At 46.7% G+C, this 18,172-nt stretch overlaps 1 protein-coding gene across 1 annotated transcript in view; it reads left to right on the forward strand.

The window, feature by feature from the left end:
* The window catches only part of LOC137600666 (voltage-dependent T-type calcium channel subunit alpha-1I-like), a 65,383-nt gene that overhangs the window by 30,416 nt on the left and 16,795 nt on the right, over positions 1 to 18,172 (forward strand). Inside the window, exons 14-27 of the mRNA XM_068322402.1 lie at positions 726 to 892; positions 3,350 to 3,420; positions 3,621 to 4,119; positions 4,520 to 4,620; positions 5,385 to 5,508; positions 6,075 to 6,143; positions 9,634 to 9,812; positions 10,397 to 10,523; positions 11,385 to 11,510; positions 11,660 to 11,749; positions 12,879 to 13,071; positions 13,314 to 13,465; positions 15,016 to 15,125; positions 16,420 to 16,553. Coding sequence (XP_068178503.1) covers positions 726 to 892; positions 3,350 to 3,420; positions 3,621 to 4,119; positions 4,520 to 4,620; positions 5,385 to 5,508; positions 6,075 to 6,143; positions 9,634 to 9,812; positions 10,397 to 10,523; positions 11,385 to 11,510; positions 11,660 to 11,749; positions 12,879 to 13,071; positions 13,314 to 13,465; positions 15,016 to 15,125; positions 16,420 to 16,553 — 2,142 coding nt within the window. The remainder of the gene's footprint in view (positions 1 to 725; positions 893 to 3,349; positions 3,421 to 3,620; positions 4,120 to 4,519; positions 4,621 to 5,384; positions 5,509 to 6,074; positions 6,144 to 9,633; positions 9,813 to 10,396; positions 10,524 to 11,384; positions 11,511 to 11,659; positions 11,750 to 12,878; positions 13,072 to 13,313; positions 13,466 to 15,015; positions 15,126 to 16,419; positions 16,554 to 18,172) is intronic.

The raw sequence follows: 18,172 nt of genomic DNA on the forward strand, positions 1-18,172 counted from the left end.
TCTTTAGATTTTCAAATTCCCTTTTTTTCCGCTGACTGGAGCCTTGAAAGACGAGAATGAAGTGTTTTAAGCTCAGTCTTGTACTGGTCTTTATAAGATTTGTTATTTTAAATACGAAAGGCATACGAGATACGAAAGTGATAACAGGAAGTGGGCAATCCTGTGATCTGGTGGCCTGAGATGCTCCCTCAGATGATTCTGGATCGTTCTGGAGATGAACCACTGATGAAACCGACAGAGCTGCATCATCAGCAAAGAATGGAGATGCAGTTTTGAACTTCTCAAAACTTCCCTGAGATCCCATCCATGAACCCGGAGACGAGGGGAACGTCCCGCTGACAATCTCTATTACATCGTCATGGTGGACTAAGCCAGAAAAGGTGAGGTGCTGGGACACCAGGAGGGAGGTCGGACTAGACCCACCTGTACACTGGGTCCAAAGGAGTCAGTTGAAGTCATCCTGGTACCTGATTGCGATGGGCACCTCTCTTTGGAGGTTTACTGGGAACATCCAAGTGGGAGGAGACCCAGGAAAGACCCAGAATTCCCTGTTGGAACGACGTATCTCATCTGACTTGGGATCCTTTGGGCTTCCCAGGAGAAACTGGAAGAAACCCGTTGGATGGATGGATGGATGGATGGATGGATGGATGGATGGTATTACTAAAGATGGTATAGATGGTATTACTGATTACTTTTCCCTGATGTTTCCCCACCCCCTCTAGACCCAAGGATCTCCACGCTGACCCCCAATGGCCACCTGGAGCTGGGCACTGTTTCCGGGTCCAGAGGGTCCTACTCGTCAGAGAGGCGGAGCTTCACCATGGAGTCCAGGAAGAGCAGCGTGATGAGTCTGGGCAAGAGCAGCCTGGAGAGGCGCTCCCACTCCCTGGTAACCGTCCATGTTCCTTTATCACGTGTGGTTTCCCCGACCCATCCGTCAACGTGAAGCGACTCAAAGAGAGACCTCCTGTCCGTCACAGAAGAGTTTCTAGAAACATCTCATTAGATCATAAAACACCACAGTAGGAACGTCACAATTTATTCTCCAACTAACTAGGCTGGGAGACACCGAACCGCTTCTAAAACGTATGGCTCAGCATCCAGTTGCCATGGTAACGTGACACACTTGAGCGGAGCAGAGAGGGGGGAGATGGAGACGGAGACTCCGTGACAGCGAGGATGATGCAGGAAGAGCGAGACGAGGCTGTAAAGACGATAAGCTGCCGTTTGGCAACGTTCTCACCTCGGAGGTGATCGCGTTCAACGCAACGGGGGAGGAAGATCCACTCCGGCGGATCCTCCTCCTCCTCCTCCTCCTCCTCCTCCTCTTCTTCTTCTCTCGGAGAGTTAGGCGATATCAGAAGGCATCACACGGAGAAGAAGCACCGCAGTGTTCAGCAGTCAGGACAGATGCTTATGAATAATTTCATGAGTTTTACTGAAGTTTCGCTGAACTTTCTTTAGCACAAAAAAAAGAAAAGAAAAGAAAAAGACAGGGTCTTGGGTCCTCGACGGAATTGCAGCAGAGGTGTGAATCACCTCCTTGTGCTCGACGCAGGGGTTGTTCAGCGTTTCCTGCAGTCAGTCAGACGCCGCCGGCTGGACTCGGGTGAAAATTCCAGGCCAGTGATTCATCACACTATTGTGATTGCGGCACAATCAAGTGATGATTAGCCCGACGGGGGTCCTGCCTCGCCGCAGGTGTAATATGTCTGATGACCTCTGGCTGCAGATGCAGAGAAGAGTTGGAGAAAGTGAAGTTTAGCATCTCTTTTCCAACATTATAGACAATTTCGTTGAAATTTCATTGAAGCAGCGACACCGACAAGTAAAAAATAGAAAATGCCCTCCATCCATGTATTAATATTTTATAAATATGCCTCTGTTTTCTTATCAAGGGGAATAAAATACTTTTACATCGATATGTAGAGAAACCAACAAAGGTAAACCTCGGCATCCGTTGTTAATCAGTTCCAGGAGATTTGATGTAAGTCAGAAAATGATGTAAGTTGAATGAACTTGTCTCCAGGCTAAATTGTAGATAACCGTAACCAGGTCTGCACTGAAATTTATTGATTAATGCATTTTAACAGTATTTAGCTAATAAAAAATCTTTTTTAAGCTGACAAACAATTAAATATAGTACGTAAAAAACATCTCCGTATCGTCTTCAGGTGCTTCTTCCTCATTGTGGATCACGAGGGTTGCTACGGGCTAATAACATATTATATGTTTTATTCTTATTCATAGTACAGTAACATGATACTATATGCTTTTAATGCTTTACTAATGATTTTATGACTTCAATATTTATGGTGGACAAACGTAATATGGAGGAAAATGACGTAAACATAATTTATATATATATATATATATATATTTAATATAGTATATATACACAGTATAATCGACGTATAATCAAGAATTATATATATATAGTTCTTGATTATACGTCGATTTTAAAAATTAATACACATAAAAATAAAAATCAAGTTTACGTCATTTTCCTCCACATTATGTTTATATATATATATATACTGTATATATAAAAGAAAGTTGCCATTTGCGCTGGTTTTTGAGGCGTCCACCTGTATAATTGGATTACTCACCGTAACTGTGATATGATGTGACACAAGGATGGGGAGTTGCTGTATATTTAGCAGATAATGTACATCAGTTTTAGCTGCTGGCTGTGGGTTTTATGATGACGGTAATATCTGGTGTGTGAATCATCCTCACAAACACACTTAATGTGCCTCTAGAGCCGCCGTTGTGTGTGCGCTGAGGTGTTATTTAAAGTGTTTGTGCCTAGCTGGAGTTTCTATAGAGACGAATGCACGGGCTCAGGTATCTGGTGGCGGCTGCTGCGTTTGTTCCCATCATGCAATTAGATCCATCAAGCTGAGAGGATCAGACATGCAGAAACAACTAGCAGTGCTTAGGTTCTGGACGTTTCAACCTGATTCTTTATGAATAAACAGGTGATGCACCATAGTATAAAGAAGATGCTAAATCTTTAGTGTGATACTTGACAGTCGACGGCCCACTGAGGTCAAAATTTCTATTTTAATGAGGTCATTATCTCAGAATTCTGAAACAAGTGTTTTCCATTTTTCATGATTTCACCAAAAAACAAACCAGAATTTGGTTTTTTTATTCGTGTTTGTTTTTTCAAATCAAAAGAATGTTTGTTTGTTTTTGCTCAGAATTAATGAGCAGAAATCTTTCCTCCAAATAAATCTTACAGATCTCAAACTTCTGAGAGAACATGTCATTAATTCTGTCAAATAAGCCCCCGGAAGCCATTTGGAGCTTGAACTGGTCTAAACTGCTGTATCTGTTCCAGCGTCACGGTCGCAGTCCCAACTACCACAACTGGGGGCGCCCTTTCCCTCCCCAGTCCGCCTGGAGCCGCAGGTAGATCACACCGTCATCAGCATAGAAACACCCAACCTTTATCTTGATGCTGTTATTAATAGAGTGCATTCTTAACTCATTGATAACTGATCACCTGATTGGTTCTGAAACGGTCCCCACTATGTTTTGGGGCACTTGATACCCGATCACCTGATTGGTTCTGAAACGGTCCTCACTAGGTTTGGGGCCCTTCTCTGCAGGTCGAGCTCAAACAGCCTGGGCCGGAGGAGCTACGGCTTCGGCGGCGCTCCGATAGTTGGGGGGAGCCTCAGAGTACACAGCACACGCTCCCCCCACTCCTACGCCTACGCCCCAGAGCAGGAGTCCCTCCTCTCCCACCCCTCCCACTCCCACCACCCTCTCCCCCCCCATCACCCGCCGCCTCCCCCGCTCTTCCTCTCCAGGCATTTTGACGCCAGACGAGACCGACGGGCGCTTTCCCTGGAGCTACCGGAGCTGCTACGGGCGGGGGGACAGCCCCCACCCCCGGCCCTGCCCCCCGTCCACCCAGAACACCCAGGGAGGAGGAGCGGTTCTGGGGCAGGGGGGTCTGTCACTGGGGGGTCCGTGGCGGGTTTGGGGGTGGACCACCGGGACTGTAACGGCAAGGCGCCCGGCCCCATCACTCTGATGACCGAGGTCTTTCCTCAAGTCAACGCTCGCAAGGACAGGGCCGACCTGGACGAGGAGACTGATTACGTGAGTCGCCATGGCAACGCCACAAAGAGGAGACTCTCACAAGACCAGTAAATAAACAAATAATCAGAACTGTATTAAATGTAAGGAGGAGGAGCTCAACAAGGACGAGGGTGAAATTGCAGTGATGCATCGTGGGGATTGTTGTCGTTGGTGTCAGAATGATAGACGAGCGTTATGATTGGATGTCCTCAGTGGGACGAGTTTGACTGGTTTGTTTCCCCCAATGAGATGATAGTGAGATTAGAGCCCATATCTGTGAGTTAATGGAATCGCAGTCTACAAACTTTCCAAGTTTTTTTCAAGGTAACAGTTGCTAACGCTAAAAGCTAACAAGGAAACGCTGTTAACCACTGATCCGACATTACTCGTTAATGCGATTTTTCTGCCTTCCCTCCTCCAGAGTTGGTGTTTCCGCATCCAGAAGATGATGGAGGTGTACCGCCCGGACTGGTGTGAGACCAGAGAGGACTGGTCCGTCTACCTCTTCTCCCCCCACAACAAGTGAGTCGGTCCAGACCTCCAGAATTGGACGGACCAATGAAATCAGACCAATGAAACCAATGCTCCCAATGCTAGCCTCTCTGTTAGCATCCTTGTCCTGATCGGGTAAAGGAAACCTAGTCCATACGGCTTGTTAAACGGAACCGTGCCTCCTCTGGACCCTCTATTTATTTTATTTTCCCGCTCTAGACGTTATTATTATTGACTCCCAGCTGTGTTCGTCTGATATGTTTTACCCGAGCCATCAAACTACGGCTGGGCGAACCGCCCCTGAACGCCGGTTGAAAGAAAAATCGCTCCGTCGTCTTCTGGCTCGCTCACCCGATTCCCGGAGTGCTAATAGCCACTTAAGGGACGCCGGCTCCGGGGATGTGTTTAGGGATGCTGGCAGGTGCCATCTGTCAAGCATGGGCTGTGTGTGTGTTAGCGGGGTGTGTGTGCGGTGTTCATGGATGTGGATGAGTGGGAAAAGCCTGGGAATCAAAAAAGAGAAACGAGCCCACGACAAAAGTCTCGTCTTTGGCCGTGTTTCGTCTTTTTCTCAGAAACTGTCTGGGAACATTCCATAAAAACATCCCCAGTTAGGTCTTTCAAGGTTTATTTCTCGCAAATTTCTATCAAACTTGTTAATAATTACGTACGTTCAGACCCACAACCAACCCTTTTTAATGTAGGAACTCCTCTTAAAGGGTATCTTTGATGGAAGTCCTTCAGCTACTCATCCTTCCTGTTACCTCTAACCCCGGTTTCTTCCGTCCTTCCAGGTTCCGTCTGCTCTGCCAGTCCATCATCGCCCATAAACTCTTCGACTATATCGTCCTGGTCTTCATCTTCCTCAACTGCATCACGGTAGCTCTGGAGAGGCCGAAGATACTGCAAGGCAGTCTGGTAAGAAACATGAATGTCTTATTGACCCACTCCTGCCCTGAACACCAACCAGTCAATCTTCACCAACCAATTGGTGAAAACACCAATAAGACACCTTTCAGTCTCTGGAAGATAGTTCCATTATGACATACATGGACCACGCCCCCCATCGTGGGCGGTACTACGATCAGAAAACCTCCTGCTCAGTATTAATAAAGCATTTTTCTGAATCATCCATCAAACACGCCGTTACTCGACAAGAAATTCAAATTTGTTTCTTCACCACGCTTCCGCGGCGTCCTTGCTCCGAGCTCTGGAGCTCAGAAAATGTCAGATCTGAAGCTCTTCAGCTCTCTTTATTTAACACCAAGAGTTCAATCTGATTTAACGGCTGAAACACTGATGAAAGAAGTGAAGAACTTCAATGAAGGACAGTTTGTGAAGCTCCTGTCTGGAACAGTAAAGAGCTGCCAGACTTTCTTCAACGCTTTTTTGCGTCCAAATTGAATTCCTTTCGCTCCTTTTTTTGCTCGGCTCTTCTTTTTGATTCTCCTTTTCCTTTCATTTCTGTCCCCTTTTTGTTCCAGGAAAGGGTGTTCCTCACCATCTCCAACTACATCTTTACTGCCATATTTGTCGCGGAGATGACTGTCAAGGTAAAGCCATGTACTCCCTGTACCCCTCCATTGTTCCGTTCCCACGGTGATTAAAAGTCTCCTGTCATCTCGACAAGGTTCTTCATCCTCCACTTGTTCTTCATCTTCTTTCCTCTAATCATTCTGCTTTCTTATCTCGCTTCTCAGCTCTTTTCTCGTCCCTTTTCCCCGCCTTCTTTCCTCCTCATTTCTCCAACCTGAAGGTTCATGAAGGTCAATCAGTTGAAGCAATCGGCAGCTTGATCCTTCAGGTAATTAGGAAGCTATCTGGCTTCAGCTGCTCCTGGAGGTCCCGTCGATAATCGCACAAACCTGCTAGCAGGCGTGCTACGATGTCGAGGAGGCGGGGCTTCATTCATTTTTTTAAGGCGTCGCGTGGTCAGGTGTTTCCCACGGATCCCGTCGTATCTCCCGTTCGTTCATAATTCCATCCGACCCCCGGTTGAACTTTTCTGATCTCGTTATCGATTCCCCTCCCCCACCACCTCTTCGCCTTCCTGTTTTGCATCCTTCCTTCCTTCCATCTCTCTGATCGGCCGCGCGATGACTCGCATCGTTTGCTTCATCATCTGCTCCGCTACTCCTTTGATTACTTTCATAATTTATCCATCCGTTATCGTTCTATTTGCTCTTTTTGTCCCTCGTTTGGTAATTTAATCATCTGTTATTCATTTGCACACCCGGGCGGCGTCCCGGCGCTCTTCTGCTTCTCGTTATTCTAATCTCAGATCGTAAATCGGCGATGGCAGTGGCGGCGGCGGCGTAGCGCTAACGTGGGCGCACCCTGAAATCAAAGGTGAAGCGGTCGCTCTTACCCTGTAATGAAAAATCCTTCCAGTCATTGCACGTTAATAACATGCATAGCATTAGCGGATGCTAACATTAGCATCTGTGTGCTTTCACACAGGAAACAAATGGTGGGGGTTTTTTTTTAGCAGATCTGTTCGCTAAAAGTTTCCTGCAGGACATTTCCAAACGGAAAACAACAACAACAACAACAAATGAGTGTTGTAATAAAGGTGAAGTGTGTCCTGGATCCACGCCTGTAGCTCCTAATCAGCTGCTCCTGATTGGTCGGTCTGATCTCCCTCTGAGGAACGCTAATTAAACACGGCTTCCTGTTGGAGACACGGCTGTTCTCATTTCCTGTCCACGTGCACCCGCAGTCGCCATCGGTGTAAACAACGTTACCTGAACGCGTCCAGGCTGACCTTGAACATCCAGCCTCTAATTAGAAACATGGGGGGGATGGGGTTAGGTGTGGGGGGGTCTGATTGTTTTCCGACTCGCCATCGCTGTCGAGTTGACTCCCTGTTTTCACGCCGTGTCTCTTTCCAGCCGACACGGGTCAGAGCGTTGAAGGATGTGAGCGGCCATGACACCGGCATCACGCCGCGCCGCTACGCTGCGCTACCTCGCGCTGTCATCATGGTTTAAAACCACGGCGTGGAAGTGGGTTCTGGCTTCAATTTCCTCACCTCGTTTGGCACTTCTTCCCACCTCGGCACCAGTCGTTTAGCGGCGAGGCTGTGGTGAAGCAGCAATTAGCTGCGGGCTGAGCAGGGATACAGTAGCGGCTTCAAACACGCAGAACTGGGTCAGTCCTGTAAAAAAACGGCCTCGCATCGCGTCCCGAGGAGATCGGTGGCGGATGAAAATACATCTGGTGACAGACGAGTCGTTAAAAACGGAGTCTGGGATCCGGATTTTTAGCTTCAAGCGAGACAAGCGTGCAATACAGAGAAACTTCGGAGCTAGCGTTAGCTGCGAATAGCTAAGACTTGCGAAAGAGAGGGAGTACAGTACTTTCAGCATTATAAGGCGCTCTGGACTATGAGGCACACTGGACTATAAGACGCACTGGACTATAAGACGCACTGGACTACAAGATACACTGGACTATAAGACGCACTGGACTATAAGGCGCACTGGACTATAAGATACACTGGACTATAAGACGCACCGGACTATAAGACGCACTGGACTATAAGATACACTGGACTATAAGACGCACTGGACTATAAGACGCACTGGACTATAAGATACACTGGACTATAAGACGCACTGGACTATAAGACGCACTGGACTATAAGACGCACTGGACTATAAGACGCACTGGACTACAAGATACACTGGACTATAAGACGCACTGGACTATAAGGCGCACTGGACTATAAGATACACTGGACTATAAGACGCACCGGACTATAAGACGCACTGGACTATAAGATACACTGGACTATAAGACGCACTGGACTATAAGACGCACCGGACTATAAGATACACTGGACTATAAGACGCACTGGACTATAAGACGCACTGGACTATAAGACGCACTGGACTATAAGATACACTGGACTATAAGACGCACTGGACTATAAGACGCACTGGACTATAAGCCGCACTGGACTATAAGACGCACTGGACTATAAGACGCACTGGACTATAAGACGCACTGGACTATAAGACGCACTGGACTACAAGATACACTGGACTATAAGACGCACTGGACTATAAGACGCACTGGACTACAACATACACTGGACTATAAGATACACTGGACTATAAGGCGCTCTGTTACTATGAGGCGCACTGGACTATAGGGCACACCTTCAATGAATGGCCTATTATAAAACCGTTTTCGTATATAAGTGCACTGTCAATTTTTGGGAAAATCCAAGGCTTCTAGATGCGCGTTATAGTGCAGAAAATACTGTTAAATTTACATAAATTTTTTAGCTAAGTCAGCTCTGACGTCATAGTTGGCCTCGAATCTGATTGGAGCTTCACAGGAAATGGTTGCAGGAAGTCGGAACAAGCGGAAGAGAGACATATAAGGACAATTTGCGTCATATGAGAGATTTAATTCTGAGTTTAAATTTAAATTTACAAACTTCTCTTGAGATGTTCAGAGTTGTGCTACAAAATTTTTTAATTACATCGGATTAAAATATCACAATCAGCATCCTGGATAAAGTTTCCTCATTTCCTCCTGCTCATTAATCTGGTAATTATTGAGCACTACAGAATAAATTTTCCCTTTCTTCATCAGCATTTTGATGATTTAAACGTTTAACTGCGACTATTAGCATAAACTACAAGAATGCGTCGATATGTTCCTTTAAAATTGCCTTCAATTCAATTCCTTTTGAACCTGTCAGCGGTGGAAAACACTGGTTTCACCTGACGTGAAGCTCTTTCTTTAATTACTCTTTTTATATTCCTAGAATTTGCTCTCAGCTCCACATGAAAGCTGTTCAGCTGCTTTGGAAACATCCGACGAGCTCGGATTCCATGTCGGATTCATCACCCAGGAGCGGAATTAAAACATTTAGTCAAGCATCCAGATCCTTCACGTCATCCCTCATCCATCCTGCTCTTCATCTGTTCCTCTACTCCTTTGCATCCATCCTCTTGTGGACATTAATCCTCTCATTTTGAGAATTTTCATCTCCTATCCCCGCCCCTCTTCCTTGCCCCGCCCCTCCAGGTGGTCTCCATGGGTCTCTACCTGGGGGAGAAGGCCTACCTGAGGAGCAGCTGGAACATCCTGGACGGCTTCCTGGTCTTCGTGTCTCTCATTGACATTGTGGTGTCGATGGCGGGCGGGGCCAAGATCCTGGGGGTCCTCCGTGTTCTCAGGTTGCTCAGGACGTTGCGCCCCCTCAGGTGAGGAGGACAAACTAATATGTTATCTGTTTCGAAGAATTTCTAGATATACTTATATATTAAAATAATTGATCCGACATATTCATTGGTTTAGCACCAGGGTGGGCGGGGCTTGCTACTCAGGCTCGTATTTTGGTCAAACTTTCAACCAGGTTGAAGGTATAAAATTTTACAAAATTGTACAGCAAATTGACCAAAAAAATAAAATTTTATTTCATTTTATTTACATTTTTTTGATTTTCAAAATTTAAATTCAAATTTAATCAATTTTACAACAATTTTTACAGTTTTACAATTTTATAAGAAATTGACAACAAATTGACAAATTTAAAATGTAATTTAATTCTAATTTCATTTTTAAATTTCAAAATTTAAATTCAAATTTAAATCAATTTTACAACAAATTTACAACATACATTTTACAGCATGTTTCAAAAAATGCTGCTACCAAACGCCAACTCCTCCGTCTTTAAAGAAAATTTAAACCGGAGTCTGTTGGCGGTAGAAAAATTGCTGGAACTCTGTTGACATCTTTTTCCGACAAACGCCCTTGTCTCCCACCGCCCTCTCTCGCCGCTCTTCAGGGTGATCAGCAGGGCTCCGGGGCTGAAGCTGGTGGTCGAGACCCTCATCACGTCCCTCAAGCCCATCGGCAACATCGTCCTCATCTGCTGTGCCTTCTTCATCATCTTCGGCATCCTGGGTGTTCAGGTAAACGCCACGAAAGACAAATCAATCAATCAACCTTTAATTATATAGCACCCAATGAGATGGATTCACACCACCTCTGCTTTCTTTTTATTTCTCTGTCATTAAACGTGCCATTAAAGATGCAGAAGCACCGTCTGCTTTGCTTTAATAGGGTTTGAGACAGTCGGATAACAACGGATGGAACACGACCTTACGTGACCCCTGACCTCCGGGTCACCCTGTTAGAAATAACATATAATTCCTGCAGGGTGAAAATCCATGTAGAGAAAAAATAAACCCATAAATGAAAGATAATTCAAATTAAAGCACCGAAAAACAGAACGCGCATCGACGTAGATCATTATTATTGATTTCAGTTATTTGCTGTTTCTTTTTTTTTTTCTTTTTTTTTTATCAGCGTCTTTATTACGAAATGAAAGCCATTTAATTTAAAATCTCTTTGAAGGTGAAATTGATTTGCGCAGCATCGTATATCTCTTTCATTGCATTATCATTTATCCAGCCGCCGCCGCCGCCGCTGCTGGTATTTCCATACAGGTGACTTCATTACCTGCAGACGCGTGACTTCATCGGCGCTGCTTTTTAATTGCATTTGCTTGTCATTCCCTTTCATGTGGCTTCTCCGCATCTGCGTCCATGCATTATTTCACCCGCTGCCTCTTTTGATGTGTTCAGACGGGAGGATTGACGACGCCTCTCATTCACAAAGCACACAGCTGAGATTAAGTTCGGTCCTCAGTGAGAAACTCCCACACTCTTGTTACGGACTCTAATTACCAAATTTCTTCAAACGCCTCATGAAAGCGGCGACGACGCGTGAACGCCGGCAGGACTTCATCAAGTCTGTGTTTCCCTCGCCAGCTCTTCAAAGGGAAGTTCTACTACTGCGTGGGCTTCGACGTGAAGAACGTGACCAACAAGTCCGACTGCCTGGCCGCCAGCTACCGATGGGTCCATCACAAGTACAACTTTGACAACCTGGGACAGGTGACAGGAAGTGGTCTTCAACACGCAAAGAGACACAAGCAAGCGTGCGTACTCTCGTTAAGGTGTGTGTGTGTGTGTGTGTGTGTGTGTGTGTGTGTGTGTGTGTGTGTGTGTGTGTGTGTGTGTGTGTGTGTGTGTGTGTCCTGCAGGCTTTAATGTCTCTGTTCGTGCTGGCCTCGAAGGACGGTTGGGTCAACATCATGTACCATGGACTGGATGCGGTTGGGATAGACCAGCAGGTGGCGTAATCACACACACACACACACACACGAGACCGTATCTCGTTCTTTACCACGTGTTGGCGGATGGATACGACATCGGTGAGACCATATCTCGTTCTTTACCGCGTGTTGTCGGGTGGATACGACATCGGCGAGACCGTATCTCGTTCTTTACCACGTGTTGGTGGATGGATACGACATCGGCGAGACCGTATCTCGTCCTTTACCACGTGTAGGTGGATGGATACGGCATTGGCGAGACCGTATCTCGTTCTTTACCGTGCTTTAGCCGTTTCCGCCTTGACCTTTCACCCCTGGGTGTTTCAGCTCCACCACGTTCTTAGAAATGAAAGCACTGTAACTCTGGAAAGGAGAGTAGGGTTCTGAGATCGACTCGAGTCCCCCTGGACCTGGTCTTTGGACTGTTCGCACATTTTCAGACGGAGTAACAACCCGCCTGGTGTTACGTCAGAACACAAACCGGCGCACCACAGGGAGGACCGCTGCTCTTCCAGGATTCAAGGCGAACAAACTGGTATCGTCTGCGTAGAATCTCAATGAGAGTTCTCTGGTAGCCTCGGACATCACGTCCACATACATGACCTGAAAATCTAATGACGTGACTCAAATTACTTCAGAGGTGTCTACCTTCCTTTGGGAATCGGTTATATTTGAAAATCTATTAGGGAACCAATGAGAGCGCGGCCATCGCTGAGGATGATTCAGCTTCCAGCCTCTGGGAGAAACCTCCCGTCAGCCCGGCGTGCATCGGAATGACTAATCCCATCCACACGCCTCCCGTCGCTCCCGACACTCGCTGCCCCTCGAAATTGAAAATGTGACTCATCTCCAGCCTCGCAGCACCTGTGTTTGAATTTGTTTGCCGGCATTAACGCCACCTGATCAACCGACTTCATCGCCCTTTCTCGTCTTTTTTGTAATTCTCTGGATCCGGATTCTTTTGAATTTGATTGATTGTTTAAATGCGCGACTGCCAGACGTTCACGAACATTCAAAAATGCATCTCGATGAGATCCAGTCTTTTTTTTTTTTACGTCATCGTTCCGTCAGTCCCAGCAGAGTCATCGGCCGCCGTCGCCACGACTTTTACTTTTCATTCTGTAATTTGTTCTCCTGGATCCTGCAGCCGGTGACCAACAACAACCCCTGGATGCTCCTCTACTTCATCTCCTTCCTGCTGATCGTCAGCTTCTTCGTCCTCAACATGTTTGTGGGCGTGGTCGTGGAGAACTTCCACAAATGCCGCCAGCACCAGGAGGTGGAGGAGGCGAGGAGGCGGGAGGAGAAACGCCAGCGTCGCATGGAGAAAAAGCGGAGAAGTAAATCATTCTGTCTCCACTTTTTCACGCTGGAATTATCAGTTCCTCCATCGTTCTTTTGTTTGTTTTTGCTCTTCGACTCATTTTTCTTCACTTCCTGTCTTTGTTCTGTTCTTGTTTTGTTCTCGATCTAATCTCCATCCCTTCCTTCATTTCCATTTCTCGTCCACCAATCAGAATCCTTCCTTCCCTTGCGTTCTCTCTTTCTTTACCTCCTTCTCCTTCCCCCTTCTTCTCCCCAGAAGCCCAGAAGTTACCCTACTATGCATCCTACAGCCCCGCCCGGCTCGCCATCCACACCTTGTGCACCAGCCACTACCTGGACCTGGTCATCACCTTCATCATCTGCATCAACGTCATCACCATGTCTCTGGAGCACTACAACCAGCCTCAGGTGAGCGCCGGTCGGCATGGCGATGGATGATGGAGTGAGTCGGTGTTGGACGCCCCTCCCAGAGACATCCTGCCAATAGCCGACAACCGAAAGATTTATCAAGGGCCCGGAACACAAAGTCTGGCAGGTCTGAGTATTAGTTATGTAAAACGTTTCCGCCCTCCTGGGGAGGTTTATCCGAGGCTTATCGGAGCATCCGACACATCCATCCTGGTCGTCGACGGCGACCCAACGGAGCCTTGATGCTGAAGGACGAAAGGTTTTCCACATTTCTCATGTCGTGCTGCTAAAGAGCAGAATTCATCCGCCGCCGTCCACCAACGGAATAATCTGCTCTTCTCTGACTCACGAGTCTTGTGGCCGTTGTGGGCGGGAACGATAGAGGGGGGAAAAAAGTGTGAAAAAGAGCCAATTTAAAGGTGTGAGATTTTTATTTCTTTTATTTTTTTAAGAGGATAACGATTTCATTGTTTCTCCCAAGCCTACGTATGCGTGAAGGCGAGTCGTGACTCCGTGTCTGACCTGAAACCGAAGCCGGCCGGCGTTTTTTTTTTTTTAACTGACTCGTCACGCCGAGTTGGAAACATTGAACGGTTTAACGTCAGATAAATAAATAAATACATACATAAATAATTAAATAAATACAACAAAATAAAACAATACGGCCGGACTAAAACCTTTTTTTCTAAATATACTAATAAACGTGAATCTAGTTTGTGTCCTTGTAACATCACGCCAACGTTTGTTTCTTGTTGGTGCTACTAGCTTGGCAGTTTGTGTTGGCGGCCGGAGCTGCTCCTTTAAGAAGGTAGTCACGTGACCGAGGCAAGCATCTCGAGAAGACGATGCTTGTCTTGGTCACATGACTACCCTCTCAATGGGGGCCACTGCTTTAGATATTTTACTTTAATTAAAAATGGAAACCTAAAGAATGCTAATTAAAGCATTCTACCGTTGAGCTAACGGCTAGCGGTAGCATAAAAACAGAAATCTGGTTTAAATTTTAAAAAAATTTAAAAAATAAATAGATAAATAAAGTGTGTTTAAAGCTCACGTTGAGACGTTTGTGATGCTCCATTTTAAAATTTAATTCAGTTTTTAAAAAATTTTTATATACTAATTTGATCCTCAAAGGGAAATTAAGATTCTTTTATTCATTATTATTATTATTATTACTATTATTAATTTAATTAATAAATTTATTTTATTTTACTTATTTAATTATCATTACAAGTATTTGTTTATTATTTCTTTTTTATCATTGACTCTTTTATTAATTTCCCATCTCCCTCTCAGGAACCGGCACCAGTTAGCGCCCTGCTAACGATACCCATCTTTCCTCTTACTGATGGATTCAGTCATAAGAACCCCCCCCCCCACACACACACACACACACACACTCCGTCTTGTTCTTCAGTGTTGTTTTCTTTCATTGACGTGCAGAAACTTCCGTCTAACATCAGAGCGGAGGATGAAGCAGTTTCTCGGCGTCTCGCTCTTCTTCCTCTAATCCTCTTCTTCTTCTTCTTCTTCTTCTTCTTCTTCCTCAGTCTCTGGAAACGGCGCTGAAGTACTGCAACTACTTCTTCACCTCCACCTTTGTGATCGAAGCGGCGCTGAAGCTGGTTGCCTTCGGCTTCAGACGCTTCTTCAAGGACAGGTACGACCACACCTGTAATCTGTCATCAATTGCATTGCAGGAAATTGGGATTAAATCCCCGAAGCAGCGGCGGTTTCTTTGGTAAACTAATGGAGGCGTGCAGAATGCTAATGCTAAGTGAGGCCGTGCAGGTGCAAAAAACATAATGGTTTTAATATCTGCCCCCCCACACCCTCATAATCCTGGGGGGTGGGGGGTCATTTCTCCATCCTGTGGAGCAGCTGCAGAGCTGTTGGTGAATATTACCCCACATATCCTTCTATGTAAATTTCATTATTGCAGCTTCGATTTCATTATTCCAGCTCCTGATCTATTTATAGATTTCCGGCTGCGCTGAAATAAAACGCAGTTCTTCCCTCGTTCTTCGTTCTTCGCCGGTTCTGTTTCCTCCCGTTTTTTTTAAAAAAAATTTATTTTTTTGTCTCTTCATCACTGAAGAGAAATAAATGTAGCGTTTGCATACGTTCTTCCCCTTCGGTTTTGTTTCCCGTCGTTATCGCTCGACCCCGTTCTGCCGCCGTGGAACGGAGATATTATCTAGAACGAGAGGCGTTATCTGTGGAGAAACACACCGCGGGCGGCGGTTCTGCTCCCGAATCGAGCTAAAAAAAATGAAAGAAACTTCCCTGAGTGGAAAAAAGGAAAAGCGTTCATGTGGGTTAAAGAGTTTCTAGATATTAAAGTGTGTTTGGAGAACCCGCAAAACCCGCCAAGCGCCCAGTTAGCCGTTAGCTGCTCGATGCTAACGTTAAAATGTAATTTAACATAAATCTATTAAATTAAAACATCCGTAAAGGTCAGGATTCGACAAATGGACGGCTGCCTCATGAATTATTCATCATCTGTGCTGTGATTCGTCGCTGGCGTGGGGAGGGATTTCTGTTGTTGACCTTTGACCTCAGCGATCGATTTAAGCACCTGTTATTTACCGGACGCGTTGCCGTGCCGACCGGAGCCGGAAAGGCAGGCGTGTCGTGCCGAAGACGCCCCGTCTCCAACGTTAATTAATATTCATGATGGGGAGCGGGCCTCCAGGTGACCCCGCCTGTTCCCGCTGCCTCATGGGGGAATTATGCAAATAAGGCGGTTGATGTGGAAATTTAATATTCGTTGGAAAAAATTAACACAACACGAACCGTGACGTGTGTGTGTGTGTGTGTGTGTGTGTGTGTGTGTGTGTGTGTGTGTGTGTGTGTGTGTGTGTGTGTGTGTGTGTGTGTGTGTGTGTGTGTGTGTGTGTGTGTGTGTGTGTGTGTGTGTGTGTGTGTGTGTGTGTGTGTGTGTGTGTGTGCAGGTGGAACCAGCTGGACCTGGCCATCGTGCTGCTGTCGGTGATGGGGATCACACTGGAGGAGATCGAGATCAACGCCTCGCTTCCCATCAACCCCACCATCATCAGGATCATGAGGGTGCTCCGGATAGCGCGAGGTACACACACACACACACACACACACACACACACACACACACACACACACACACACACACACACACACGCTCCTCTTGACTTCCTGCTCAGGAGGATAAAGGCTAATCACACGGACGCCATGAGGCTCCGCCCTCTCGCCATCGCCCTCGGCCTTCCCTGATTCACCCCGGAGGCTCTGATTGGACCCGTGGGCGACCCGCCAATCAGACAGCAGGAGGGGGTGATTAACGGGCCGCGGGTCAGCGGATCAAGAGAGGAGAGGTCGGGTTCTGCTGCTGTAAATGTTAACGAGATGATGAACCAGAACCAGAACCAGAACCAGAACAGATCAAGAACCAGGGCCAGGGTCAAAACTAGAGTCAGAATGAAACCAGAACCAGAGCCAGAACCAGAGTCGGAACAAGGACCAGAACCAGAACCGGAACAGGAACCAGGACAGAACCAGAACCAGAGCCAGAACAAGAGTCAGAATAAAACCAGAATCAGAGTCAGAACCAGAGCCAGATCCAGAACCAGAATCAGGACCACAACCAGGACCAGAACCGGAACCGGAACCAGAGTCAGAATGAGAGTCAGAACCAGAACTAGAGCCAGAATCAGAACCGTGGGTCAAAAGTCTCCAGAATCCAGAGCGACATGAGTCACTGCTTGTTGTTTTGTGCTCAGACAGAGGTCAGTCTGATTGTTTGACCCTCCTCCTCGCCAGCGTTCCTCCAATCAGGGCGTGGCATTCGTTCCTCGCTCTGATGTCACCACTGACAATTTTCATCGGTTTCATGAGAAGCTCCTTATGCAAGAGCAGCTCTGACTCCTCTCCTCCTCTGAAGCGTATGGACTCAGCGTATGGACTCAGCGTACGGACTCAGTGTATGGACTCAGCGTATGGACTCAGTGTAACATGGACTCAGCGTATGGACTCAGTGTAACATGGACTCAGTGTATGGACTCAGCGTATGGACTCAGCGTACGGACTCAGTGTATGGACTCAGCGTATGGACTCAGTGTAACATGGACTCAGCGTACGGCCTCAGTGTAACATGGACTCAGTGTATGGACTCAGCGTATGGACTCAGCGTACGGACTCAGTGTATGGACTCAGCGTATGGACTCAGCGTATGGACTCAGCGTATGGACTCAGCGTATGGACTCAGCGTATGGACTCAGCGTATGGACTCAGCGTAACATGGACTCAGCGTATGGACTCAGTGTACGGACTTAGTGTATGGACTCAGCGTACGGACTCAGCGTATGGACTCAGCGTAACATGGACTCAGCGTATGGACTCAGCGTAACATGGACTCAGCGTATGGACTCAGCGTATGGACTCAGCGTATGGACTCAGCGTATGGACTCAGCGTATGGACTCAGCGTATGGACTCAGCGTATGGACTCAGCGTATGGACTCAGTGTACGGACTCAGCGTATGGACTCAGCGTAACATGGACTCAGCGTATGGACTCAGCGTATGGACCCAGCGTATGGACTCAGCGTATGGACTCAGCGTAACATGGACTCAGCGTATGGACTCAGCGTAACATGGACTCAGCGTATGGACTCAGCGTAACATGGACTCAGCGTATGGACTCAGCGTAACATGGACTCAGCGTATGGACTCAGC

The sequence above is a fragment of the Antennarius striatus genome, chromosome 8, assembly GCF_040054535.1.
Source record: "Antennarius striatus isolate MH-2024 chromosome 8, ASM4005453v1, whole genome shotgun sequence".
NCBI classification, from domain to species: Eukaryota; Metazoa; Chordata; class Actinopteri; order Lophiiformes; family Antennariidae; genus Antennarius; species Antennarius striatus.